Here is a 13,822-nt window from a genome sequence, read left to right on the forward strand (position 1 = left end):
TATTGTTCCATAAATTGGAGAAGGAAACGGGGTACAGGGTCTTTTGCTTAAGCCACTGACCTGGTAAGGGCAAAGACCCTGACTTAAGTTAGCTAATAAACTGTCCTATTGCATTTGCATTGGCGTGGGTTGGCGTCTTCTTCTCTTCCGAAATTCTCCTTTACAGCCTGGGCACAACAAATCATTAAGAGGAACCTAGTCATGTCAGGGTTGGTTGCTATTTTACCATAGAGGCATAAAGAAATATGCATGGAACCCAGGTGATCTCTTTAGGTGCCTCTTGGTATTCCCAAGCCCAAATGTGACTTTAACTGGACGGATTCAGCTATCTGAATCTTCTTCATATAATATCATATAGATGTTATATGACTCTTTTCCAGCCAGAAAAGGGCTGGTTGACCAGGCACTCTCAGATCCCTCAGCGATAAGGAGATGAGTAATGACTCAAGGTAAGCATTCAAGGCCAGCTGAATGCTATCCGAAGGTGAGAGAAACTATACTGGATAATGAAGAGGCAATAAACATACATTTCAGACCAATATCAAATGAAGCAGAAGAAATTGTAGTTCATCTCACTAATCTCCCTCTTCTAAGGTTCCACACAGGAAGAGATGCCCACCAGAATCCTTTAGTTCCCAAAATATAAAGTGGATCAGAGCACTGTAAAGACTGGACTATGAAAGAGCCAAATAAATCACTTGGATCCTCTTCAAGGATGTCTTGCTAACAGGGAGTACAATCAGTAGAGTGACTCCAGCTGGTACCTCTTTGGGGTCTGCCTCAGTTGCAAAGAGTCACTTGGCTGAGTTCACGCCCTACCCTGGGCAGCCCACATGCAATAAATGATCAAGGAGTGGGTGTAAAGACCATGACCATTTTGGCCCCATTCAGCACAAGTTTGTCAGGCAATATTGCTCCAGAGCTCTCAGTCAGGTTGGCTGAGGCTGCTATATAGTTCTATTTATTATCTGTAAGGCCAACTTCCTCCCTCATTCTTTCACAACAACATAACAAAATCTGCACCCAGAAACTTCAACTCAGTGCCTGTTTCTGGAGAACTCAACCTAACACAACCAAGATCCCTAGTAATTACAAAAAGCACTTAACACCTCTAAGACCACAAGGAAAAGGTGGGATTTATTAGCATATGGATGATTAAAGGAGATCCCCTGCAGAGAAGGGACCCAGACTTCTAAGGAGAGCACAGTGACCAGCTGGTGCTGGTGCTGCAGCAGCTCTGAGGATGTCCACTCTGCCAGCCCCAGAGCTGAAAAGCAGATCTCTGAGAGGATCAGTGGCTAACTGGTGCTGGAACTTCTAAGGGAACATGAGGTGGCTCTAGTAGTGCCAATAAAACTGGAATCCAAAACCCAATAGGGCTACCAAAGTGAATAGTCCCATCTGAAATTACTGTAATTTAAGCACCCAGGTAGGTGAACTCCCTTCTCCCCTTGTCTATCTCTCCAGTCTACATTCACTGCCCGCAACTGGCACAGCCAATAGTAAGAGAGCTGGCAAAACAGAAGTGTGGTTTGTAGAGGCACATCCTGAACATTATATAGTAAAGCCCAAAATTGGGAGGGAGTTTAGAACTGAAAGATAGCAGCTTAAAAATTACGTCATTGCTATGCCTTTTTCAGGAAACACAGAGATGACTTCCAGGCAAAATGAGCTTTTAATATTGCTTAAAACATTGCAGAGTAAACAGAAGCATACTAGGGATCCTATGGTGTGCCATAATGATGATGATCCTGACAAAGGATCCCTGGGTTTTATTTTTAAACCATAGGACATGCCCTAATGTTTCTCTGCCATGAAACAAAAACTTAGAGAGATTTTGTAATGAGGTGTGAGCCTTATTTCTCTTCCTATTCTTTATTTGCATCCTCTTCTCCCTCTCCTTCTTTGTTTTCTCCCTCTTTTTCCTCCTTTTTTTTTCTGTTTTTCTTATAAAACACAAGGAAGAAATATAAGCAAATAATCAAAGGGATAAGCCACAATATTGACAGGTAAGACACATTTCCCACCTCTTCCATGACTTTGTAAGGAGGTGGGCCACTATCATCACTACCTCCAGGGCCTTTCGTCAAGCAGTAAGGGGGTGCCCACCCGTGGTCACAGTGACAGTGCTGCTTATTGTTACAGACCCCCCTCATGTTGCAGGTCTCATGCTGACAATCTTGGGGTAGTTTAGACAGGTGGACACACTTCTTGTGGATGCAGATCTTTTCCAGTCCACATACTGTGCCCTCCTTCACTTGACCAATATCAGGTATGGACATCCCTAAATGATAGTCGGTGCCCCAGCACATGGTGCCATTGAAGTGGATCTGATGCACTGTAGAATGCTGTGTCAGACTGGGAATTAATCCCACATTTTCACACTGAATTCTCCCACACAGTATATCAGGAGTCTCACATTTTAGGTATACTATATCTTTAATACCACAGTGACCAAAACGATTTCCTTGAGTATTCATTTGCCTGTAGCAGCTCTGAGGCGCACTTCTTGCTTCTTCACCAAAAATCTCTTTACACTGTGTATCATGGCTATTGCATCTCTTTTCATAGCAATAGGCACTGTCATTACAGGGTAGCCCATCCTTCACATATACATCTTCTGGGCACTGATGAGAAGCTCCACTGCACCACTCTGGAAGATCACATTCATTGACCTGTTGTCTACACAAATACCCAGAATGAAGGAAATTACAGTCTTTACAACATAGCCCAAAAGCGCAAGCAGACCCTGGACTCCGAGTGCAGTTTGAAAGACAACAGGGATCATTAGCACACTGTTGTATGGTTCCACAGTCACACTCCTCTCCTTCTTCAACAATTTGGTTTCCACAGAACTTCAGCTTAAGGATTGTCTCTGCATTTGGAGGAGAGTAAAGACAAAATCCTCGCCTGGCAGTGTTGTCCCAATATTCAGCATAACTACAATTGCTGAATTTAGTTGTCATCTTTTTTACGGGAAACATTATGCACCACATTTGCTCACACACACACCACTGGGTGTCATGCAGCATACCCAAGTTATGACCAAGCTCATGGGTCACAGTAAGTGCAAAAGAAAACAATAGGTTTCCTTGGAAACTAGCAACTCCACAATTTAAAGGAGGTATGCAGACTCCTCCGACATAGGCAACACCAGCCGTGTCACCAAATGATTTTTTTATGAAAAGATGTGTAGTATCACTTGGTAGTCGTGCATCAAGGTGGAATTTCTTCCAAGAGGAAAATTCCTCCACAACCAGATCTATGTCATCTGATAATTGTGGGTTTCCAGTATTCCAGATCTCAATGCCAATCAAAATTACATCAACATCCAAAGGCTTATATAAGGAATCCACAATATGGACAACAATAAGTACTTCCTGCTGTACAATGGAGGTATTTCTAAGTGAATAAAGGAATCGATTATAGTCCACTACCACTACCAGTTCAAGAAACCGCTTATGGGTCCACCAGCCAAGATAAGAACTTTGCTTCAGTGTGGAATTATATGTCTTTTGCAATTCCACTTGGCGTGCTATTTCCTCTTCTGTTAAGCCACATCTCATGGGTGAGAATTGTGTTTCATTATTGTCTATCTTATACACCAGGTGTTCAAATGTGGCAGAATGTCTCATGGGTTCAATTTCATAAGCAAGGCCATTTATCTGTAGCATCCCTCGAAAGCCACCAAAACAGGTACTGAGGGCAACCAGGGACTCAAAGGCCCCTTCCACGTAACCATGATAGTAGCAGTCATCCTGGAAAAAAGGTTGATCCTCACAGAGGGCACGTTGGTCTGTGTAGGTGAACACTGGGAGGTGTTTAGAAATCAAGATCTTCTTGACCCTCATGTGGACAATGTGTCTCTGGCCCCCAAACCGCAGGCTGTAGGAGAGTGATCCTGGAGGCCATGCACCTCTGCCTCTGCCAGTCACCTTCAAGGGGATCACCACTTCTGGAGAGGTGAAGTGCTGGGAGGGTGTGGCCTGAGAGTGGCCAGAAATGGACAGAGTTGCTCCAAGCCAGAGCAGCAGAGGAATGACCCTGAGGTATACCAGGGCTTCACCCACTGCCATTACGGAGCCAACTGTACAGAGCAGAAGAGGGCTGGGTGTGAGCCACTGCTGGTCTGGCTCAGTGGTCAGGGCTGAATTGTTATGGATCCATATCCTGGCAGGGCTGGACCATCAGAGATGAGGTGCTGAAAATGAAAATAAAAGAAGTGCTAGAATGGTGTCAGTGAGATAGGGAGCATCAGAGACAGAAAGAAGTGAGGTAAAAATGATTCTTGAACAGGGACAATGCTTGAAGCAGTAAACTGCCTTGGATTTTCTTTTATATATTTGAAAGCATTGGACTCCAGGGGGATCAGTGAAGATTTGTCAAAAGTAGATAATTGCTGAACCTAGATAGTGGATACACAAGGATTCATTATATATCTTATTCCCCACTTAATGTCAACATAGTTAGGTTCCAAAGACCAAGTCATTATTGAAAATCAGCATTACACAAAAACAGAGGATGACCACATCATATCACAAAATAGAGGATGTCTACGACATTACATAACTGCCAAACTATATCATTATATAACTGTAAAATTACATCATTAAATAACTACCAAACCACTGAGAATCATGGCCCAGCCAAGTGGACACACAACCTTAACCATCACAGTGAGCATTATTCTCACCTCACACCTTGGCATTTGTAAGCAAACATCACTAAGATGGAAAATAGATAGTAGATTTTTTTACTGTTGTCTTAAATGCAAAATGTCTGATAATGGGATAGCTGATAAGTGAGGAGTAGATATATACTATTTTTGAAACATGTAAAATTGCATAAAATTTTCTGTATTACAAACATGTTGGCATTTGACTCACAACTTTCTTCACCCAAAAACCTGCCCTGCTATCTTTAACAAGCATGTATGTGGGCTAATACATACAAAACACAACATGTTTTTCTTCCTTTATTCAGATGGTTTGGTTTGTTCCATCTCCCCTTGATTTTTTACATACATCTTATTTAGGTCCCATTCTTGTTATAAGTTGTAAGTGGGAAAAAAAAAAAAAAAAACCACTTATGGGTCTCATTGATATTGGAAGACCTTGACCAATCAAGATAAATTATTATCTTAAAACACATTCTTATCTGCAGAAGAGCCTCAGGGAGTCACAGGAAGGAAGCCATACTGATAGGATACCAGGTAATGTGACTGCTGCTTTGGGGCAGAGTACATAGCTCCACAGACTCCTATCACAGCACAGAGACAGCAGTCTTCTTTTCACCCAGCCCAGCTGTATCATGCTCTTAAGCATAAGAAGAGACTCATCTCGGTCATGTCAACATTGATTCTATTATATTTTTCACATGGCTGGTAAGTTACCTGGATCTACCAATTACAGTTTGAATTTTCTATAGAAAGCTAGACGGAGGAGCTTAAGCCTAGAGTCACTCTGTTAAATGATCAGAAGACCACAATTTGAGTAGAGTTTGAATCTCATTACTGTTGAAAACATAAATTCTTGCTCAAGTAGAAGCTAATTTGTCATTCACTAACTTTGAGCTAAAAGAATCATAAATAATTTCCTTAACATTTGAAAGCAAAAATAAAACAAATTGGAGACAAATTATTAATAGATACTGATAGCCTGGATAGTCTAAATCATGGGATCGGCAGGATATGGGATGAACAGTATCTTAAGCACAGTGATGACAGGAAAACTTGCTTCCATCTCATGCTTTCCCCAAACTAATGGCTGGCTTCCATATCCCACAAAGGGCAACTAGGATCACTAGATGAAACCTATTACAGAAAACATCTCTCATAGAGGTGAAATCCTAATTTCCAGATTTCCTCTCCATGTCTCTTTTCATTATGTCCTTGGTACTTGCTATAGACTTTGAGATATTAAGATGGAATGAGTGATGCGGGAACACCAAGCTCAATTGGCGCAACATAGTACATAAAAATCTCATTCCACAACCTACTTTGGTGAATAGCAACTGGGTCTTAAAAGCTTTTGAGCAGCCATTTAAGATCCAACTATTGGTCTCCTCTCATCTGAAGCAAAGAAGAGTGAAGAAAATCAAAGGCAAATGGAAACAATTAGTCCAAGGATATCAGAGACCAGAAGAACTAGATGGTGCCAAACTACCAATGCCAACCACTCAGAAAGGGATCAAAACTGGAGATCCTGGATAGAGTGGGAGGAAAAATGTGATACAAAATTGAAAAACACAAAAATGACCAGACTTACTGGTCAGATAGAGTCTGGTGGAACCCCCAAGACTATGGCCCTGGGTTACCCTTCAGGCCTGGAATTGGACTCATTCCCATGGATTAGCTCTCAGCCCAACATAAAAAGACATGCAGAACATCTACCCCAGGGCGATGCATCTAGGAAGACACGCCTCTTGAAGTAATCAGCCATGGGGTACCAGAGGGGCAGCCTTCACACAGAGGGCAAGCTGGACAGACAGGAGTGCATAGTGAAGAAGGCCACAGGGAGGGGGTAGTCACAGGATGGGAGGGGAGGAGAGTTTGTTATGGTCGGGGATGTTAACTGGGGCAAGAAATCAAATGTACATGAAATGTTGAATGTAAAACAAATTTCGCTCTGTGAATTTGCACCCAAAGCACAAAAAAAAACCAAGATGGAATGAGTGAGGTGGGAGAGGATTATGTAAGATAAAGCTTTCTAGAGAAGCAATTTAACCTGAATTAATCTTTGTCAGAAATATTGCTAGGTAATAACGTTGTTGTTAGGTACCAATTCCAACTCATAGCAACCCTGTGTACAACAGAATGAAACACTGCCTGGTCCTGGGCCATCCCTACCATCGTTGCTATGCTCGAATGCTTTATCGCAACGGCTATAATAGGAAAATGGGAAACAATAGGAAAGTTTATTGCAAAGAAACTTTGAGACGGACCAGTCTTTGAAGGAATATCTAATAACCTTTAACTATGTGAACCAGTGTCACTCCCAAACCCTTCCTTTTAACATTCCTGGCACTGCAGAGCAGTGTGGGCAGTTTCCTCTGCATCAGTTATTAATGCTTTTCCCAACTTCCATACCTACCTTAAATTTCTCAAAAAGTCTATCTTAAGTCTCCACTCACTCTCAGTCACTGCCTAATTCAGTGTTTTTCAAACTCTGGGTCACAAACCATATTGGGTCACGAAATCATTTAGTAAATGAAACACATGAAGTAGAAAATATCCAAGTGCTTCCCTTTGTTGCCTCAGCTTTAGTAGGAACTTAGGTGTTTTCAACAAATCCTACCTCTGTGAACCTCAGTGTTCCTTTTTTAGTTTTCAGTCCTGTAACACCTTTCTACAGATTGCCTATATTGAATTCACCTGGTTGGGTTCTCTGTTCTAGACTGAATCTTGATGGATACATAACTTGCTACCAGGAATGATCATAAAAGCAGCAGATGAAATGGGAATTTGGGATCGGTTTAGGCATGTCCTCAGTCTTAAACTCAGTGTTGAACTCCTGTCCAATGGAAAATTGGAATGAAGCAAGTGTGTAGGAGGACCAAGTAACTGCTGTGATGATGACTGTAAGTACCTCAAGTACTGTAGGGAGAGAGATGGCAATATTTTCCTATATTGGAGAATTTACACAATGATGCACAATGCTATACATTCTCGGCTCAAACAGAGAACTTACAATGGTGGACCTAAATGAATCTCTCATTTCTTGTGCCCACTTCACCGAAAACCAAAATATAATTGTGGGGTTTGCAGAATCACAGTGTAAATTAAATATATAGATTTGCCAAGACTCTTGTGTGAAATTTCAGATATTGATAAATAATGAAAGGAACCCTGGGCTGTGGAATGGATGGCTCCAGTTGGCCATCTGAGAATGTAGAACCGGTTGAGTATCCCTGAGCCTCCTTACCAGTGAAAGCAGCCAGGCTCCCCTATATATGAAGTTTGAGGGGGAAAAAAAAACCCTCATTGCCATCAAGTCAATTCCCCAAAGCTATAAATATTTATAGAAGCAGACCACCCCATCTTTCTTGCATGGAGTGGCTCAAACCACTGAGCTTTTGGTTAGCAACCAAATGTCTTAACCACTACATCACCACCACCAGACCTCCTTATATAAGAAGTTCAACCTCCCCTAATTTGTGACTCTGTATGCTCCAGAGGGACAGGTTCAAAGTCTGAATTAGGAGACTTCTAATCCAAAATAACTACAATATTTTACTAACTGATGATTGGCAGAGACCCAGGGAATAAATATTAAGAAAATGTGGATGATAGAATAAATATTGAATCAGGCTGATTTTATTAACATGGGTGCACTTAACAGAGACTGGATTTATTGTGGTAGCTTATGCAGTGGAAGTGGATCTATAAGTTTACGTGGTTGACTGAAACTTGGACACAATAGGGGCTTACATTCAATGAGGTTGAGAAGCCAAGACTTTGATCACATTATGTACATGGGGGGAAAAAATCCAAAGGTTTAGGGAAATCAGGATATTGGAATGTATATATTATGTGTGGCCTGCTTGTCATAGGCTGTAGGAATGAAACGCAAACCAGAATATTTGGAACCATAAGCGTCTTTAGGAAACCCTATGAATTAAATCCATAGGTAACCTACGTAAATATTACTTGGTTTACAGAACAGGGAAAAACTAGGATGCGTGGACAAATTCTCTCTACCAAAACAGAGAGTCACAATTTCTTACCCAGTTTCTAGACTAAGCCAATTTACAGATGACCCAAGGTCTCTAGATTGAAGAGGAGGCTAGGTCCCTTTGGGAACGATCCTGCAACACAGCCTCAAGCATATACTGAGTATGTGCAAAAACTTTGATTTCTGAGTGGTGCAGTGGGGAAAGGAAAATACCCATGCATATCAAGGATTACTAGACACGTGTCTGAATCGATTCTAACTCTTGGGGACTTGAAAACACTACCGCAGTCCACTATTCATATTGTAGGTTTATGGTAGATTGAGGAATAAATGGAGCTTTGGGCCAAATCTGTTTCAGAGTGAGCTCAACAGATCTGTGGGCCCTCTCTGGGAGTATTGCCACAGTTCCTGAATTCATAAGTGTGATATTCAAGAAGTATGGAGGCCTGTGTAAGACTTCATTCCCCACCCCGGGAGTTTTTAACTCTCAAGAGTGTCTACACTAAGCCTCCAGTAATTCATCAATTATAGTTTAAACTGTTCCTATGGGTACTTGCTTTCTGTGTGGACTGTTTCTGCTCCTGAACTTCTCCATAGCTACATGTCTGTCTGTATAGCTTTCAAGGAAGCAGTTTGCTCTATGACCTCATTGCTGTTTTGATTTGCATCTCTCTGATGGCTAATGATCATGAGTATTTCTTCATGTATTTCCTGGCCGCCTGAATATCCTCTTTGGTGAAGTGTCTAGTCATGTCTTCTGCCCATTTTTTAATTGTTCATCTTTTTGTTGTTGAGGTGTTAGAGTTTTCTATACATTTTAAAGGTAAGTCCCTTGTCAGATATGTCATTGCCAAATATTTTTTTCCCAATCTGTACATTCTCTTTTGACTCTTTTGAAGAAGTCTTTTGAAGCACATAAAAAGTTAATTTTTAGAAGGTCCCATTCATCTAGTTAATCTTCAGTTGTTTGTACATTTTGGCTTATGCCTGACAGTCTATTTATACCATACATTAGGGCCCCTAATTTTGCTCCTATTTTTTCCTTAAGGAACTTTTTAGTTTTAGGTTACACATTTAAGTCTCTGATCCATCTGGAGTTAAGTTTTTGTTTTTTTGTTTTTGTATGGTGTGAGATTTGAATCTTGTTTCATTTTTCTGCAAATGGATATCCAGTTTTGCCAGCATCATTTGTTAAACATCTCTTCCCCATTTAATGGATTTCAGCCCTTTGTAAAAAATCAGCTGACCATAGGTCAATGGATCTATTTCTGGGTTCTCGATTCTGTTCCATTGGTCTATATGTCTGTCATTGTACCAGTACCAGGCTGTTTTGACTACTGTGACTGTATAGTAGGTTTTGAGATCCCGGTGTGTGAGACCTAGTTTGTTTTTCTTCAATGGTGCTTTAGAGGTCTCTTTCATTTCCATATAAAATTAGTGATTAGTTTTTTCATATCCTTAAAGAATGCTTATGGGATCTGGATTGGGATTGCACTGAATGTATAGATTGCTTTGAGTAGTTTTGACATCTTCACAATGTTCAATCTTCCTATCCACAAGCATGGTATGTTCTTCCATTTATGTAGCTCTCTCATGGTTTCTTAGAATAGTGCTTTGTAGTTTTCTTTGTACAGGTCTTCTGTGATTGGGCAATCTACTTCTGTAGAGATACCGCCTCAGAAACCCAAGAAGGGGTCGCTATGAGTCAAATCAACTCAATGGCATTGAGTTTATTTTTTGTGTGTCCCTAGTGCGATTTATTTCCAAGTATTTTATTTTTTTGGTAGCTATTGTAAATGGTACTGATTTCCTTATTTCCTATTCAATAATCTCTTTGCTGGTGTAGAGGAATTCAACTGATTTTTGGATGTTGATCTTGTATCCCACCACTATACTAAATCTCTCAATTAGTTCCAATAGTTTTTTTTTTGCTGAGTCTCTTGGGTTTTCTAGATATAGGATCATATCATCAGCAAATGGGATAGTCTGGCTTTTTCCTTACCAATCTGGATGCCTTTGATTTCCCTTTCTTATTGCCCTGGCTAGAACTTCCAACACAATGTTGAATAGAAATGATGATAGAGGCATCCTTGTCTGGTTCCTGTTCACAATGGGAATGGTTTCAGTCTCTCTCCATTGAGAATAATGTTGGCTGTTGGTTTTGCATAGATGCCCTTTATTATGTTGAGGAATGTCCCTTCTATTCCTATTTTGCTGAGAGTTTTTGTCAGGACTAGGTTTTGGATTTTATCAAATGTCTTTTCTGCATCAATTGATATGCTCATATGGTTCTTTTCCTTTGTTTTATTTATGTGATGGATGACGTTGATTGTTTTTCTAATGTTGAACCATCCTTGCATACCTGGTATGAATCCCACTTGGTCATAATGTATTATTTTTTGGATATGTTCATGAGGGATATTGGTCTGTAGTTTTCCTTTCTAGTGATATCTTTGCCTGGTTTTGGTATCAAGGTTATGCTTGCTTCATAAAATGAATTTGGGAGGATTACATCCTTTACTATGTTCTGGAATAGTATGAGTAGGATTGGTGCCAGTTCTTCTCTGAACGTTCGGTAGAATTCGCCAGTGAAACTATCTGGGCCTGGGCTTTTTTTCATTGGTAATTTTTTTATGACCTGTTCAATTTCTTCTTTTGTTATGGGTCTGGTTTAAATTTTCTACCTCAGCCTCTGTTAGTTTAGGTAAGTAGTATGTTTCTAGAAATCTTCTAGATTATAGAATTTGTTGGAATATAGTTCTTCATAGTATCCTGATATTATCTAATTAAATTCTGTCAGTTCTGTTGTGTTGTCATCCAATTCATTTATTATTCATGTTATTTATTTTCTCTCCCTCTTTTCATTTCATAAATTTGCCAGTGGTTTGCCAATTTTATTTTTTCAAAGAACCAATTCCTAGTCTTGTTGGTTGTTTTCTATTGACTTTCTATTTTCTGTTTCATTGATTTCTGCTTGAATTGTTATTATTTCTTTTCTTCTGGTGACTGTAGGCTTTTTTACTGCTTTTTTTCTACTTGTTGGAGATGTTGGGTTAAAGTGCTGATTTTGGTTCTTTCTTCATTTTTGATGTGTGCATTTATTACTATAATTGGCCTGTGATCACTTCTTTTCCTGTGTCCCAAAGAGTTTGGTATGTTGCACTTTCACTCTCATTTGATTCAAGGATTTTTTTTTTTATTTCATTTTTTATTTCTTCTATTACCCAGTCATTTTCAATGATGGTGTTATTCAGTTTCCACGTGCTTGCTATTTTTCCATTCATCTTCCTATTGTTGATTCCTAATTCTACAGCATTGTGATCTGAGAAGATGCTTTGCAGTATTTTAATGTTTTCAAATTTATTGAGGCTTGTTTTGTGGCCTAACATATGGTCTATCCTGGAGAATGTTCCATGTCCACTGGAAAAAAATATATATTGTGCTGTTGTTGGGTGAAGTGCTCTGTAGATGTCTATAAGGTCAAGTTGGTGGATTGTATAGTTCTTCTGTGTCTTTGTTGAGTTCTTTCCCAGTTGTTCTGTGATTGAAAGTGGTGTATTAATGTCTCCAGAGTCTAGTTTATGTATTTTGTGGCTCTTTCACTTGGTGCATAGATATTTATTGCTGTTATGTTCTCTTGTTCAATCAATTCTTTAATCATTATATAATGTCCTGGTGGTGTAGTGCCTAAGGCATTTGACTGCTAACTAGAAGGCTGGTGGTTCAAACCCACCAGCCACTCCTTGGAAGGAAGATTGGGCAATCTACTTCCATAGTGATACTGCCTTGGAAACCCAAGGAGGGGTTGCTATGACAACTCGCCGACTCGACGGCAGTGTGTTTGGGTTTTTTGGTTTGGTGTGTCTCTTATGGTGGTTTTTGTCTTAAAGTCAATTTTATCAGAAATTAATATTGCCACTCCTGCTCTTTTACAGTTGCCATTTGCTTTATATATCTTTTTTCCAACCTTTGATTTTTAGTCTATTTTTGTCTTTTTCCCTAAAGTGTGTCTCTTGTAGACAGCATATTAATGGGTTATGTGTTCCTATCCAATCGGCAACTCTCCATCTCTTGAGTGGTACATTTAATCCATTGACATTCAGTGTAATTATCAACAAGTATGAATTTGTTGCTGTCATTTTGCTATGTGCTTTTTCGTGGTGTTGTTGATTTCTTTGTCTCATATTACTTTCTGTGCTGAGCTATTTTTGTTTATGAATCATGTTATTACTTCCTTCATTGCCATTATTTTAGTATTTGCTAAATATTTGTGCTGGTCTTTTTAATTTTGATGTGAAAGTTTATCATTTCTCTTTGAGGTTATGCTGTGATTTATAATTTTCTTCCCAAGTTTAGAACAGTCCGTTCTATCTTGAAGTTCTCTTGATTTCCCTGCCACTTAGAAGTTCTGTAACTACAAAATTTTTTCCCCTCTTTTTGGTTTTTAGTTGGAAGTTTTATTGTTTCAGGGTTTTATTGGGCAATCTACTTCCACAGAGATGCCATCTCGGAAACCCAAGGAGTAGTTATTATGAGTCAAATTGACTCGATGGCAGTGAGTTTGGTTTTCAGTTAGATCCCACTGTCTTCTTGCCTGCATGGTTCCTGCTAAGAAATCTGAGCTCAGTCTTATTGGTTGTCCCCTGTAGGTAACTTTTTGTTTTTCCTGTGCTGCTTTCAAGATTCTTTGTCTTTGGTTTTGATGAGTCTGATGATGATATGTCTTGGTGATTTGCTTTTGAGGTCTATCATGTTTGGGGTTCGTTGGACTTCTTGAATGAATATATTCTTATCTTTCCTTATACTAGGGAAATTCTCTTCCAACAGATCTTTGACAATTTTCTCTGTGGTTTTATTTGTCTCTTCCTGGTCTGGAATTCCGATTACATGTAGATGACTCCTTTTGATGGTATCCCACATGAATCTTAGGGTTTCTTCATTTTGCTTTGATCTTTTTTCTGACTGACCCCTTTCCAAAGAAGTATTGAGGTATTTGTCTTCAATCTCACTCATTCTGTCTTCCATTGACTCAATTCTACTTCTTTGCCCATATTATGTGTTATCTATTTCTGAAAATTTAGTATTAATCTTCTGGATTTCTATCTGTAGATTTTGTATCATTTCTAATTTTTCATTTATTTTGTAATTTT

The 13,822-nt window shown here is 39.6% G+C and overlaps 1 protein-coding gene across 1 annotated transcript; it reads right to left on the reverse strand.

Moving 5' to 3' along the window:
• Positions 1-1,868: 1,868 nt before the first annotated feature.
• On the reverse strand, positions 1,869-4,100 carry LOC103198211 (disintegrin and metalloproteinase domain-containing protein 20-like). The gene has a single exon (XM_007942335.2). The coding sequence runs from the start codon at positions 4,074-4,076 to the stop codon at positions 1,869-1,871; it is 2,208 nt and encodes a 735-aa protein (XP_007940526.2). The 5' UTR covers positions 4,077-4,100.
• Positions 4,101-13,822: the final 9,722 nt, after the last annotated feature.

Source organism: Orycteropus afer, unplaced genomic scaffold (assembly GCF_000298275.1).
Source record: "Orycteropus afer afer isolate SDZICR_OR568_19922 unplaced genomic scaffold, OryAfe1.0 scaffold00088, whole genome shotgun sequence".
Lineage (NCBI taxonomy): Eukaryota > Metazoa > Chordata > Mammalia > Tubulidentata > Orycteropodidae > Orycteropus > Orycteropus afer.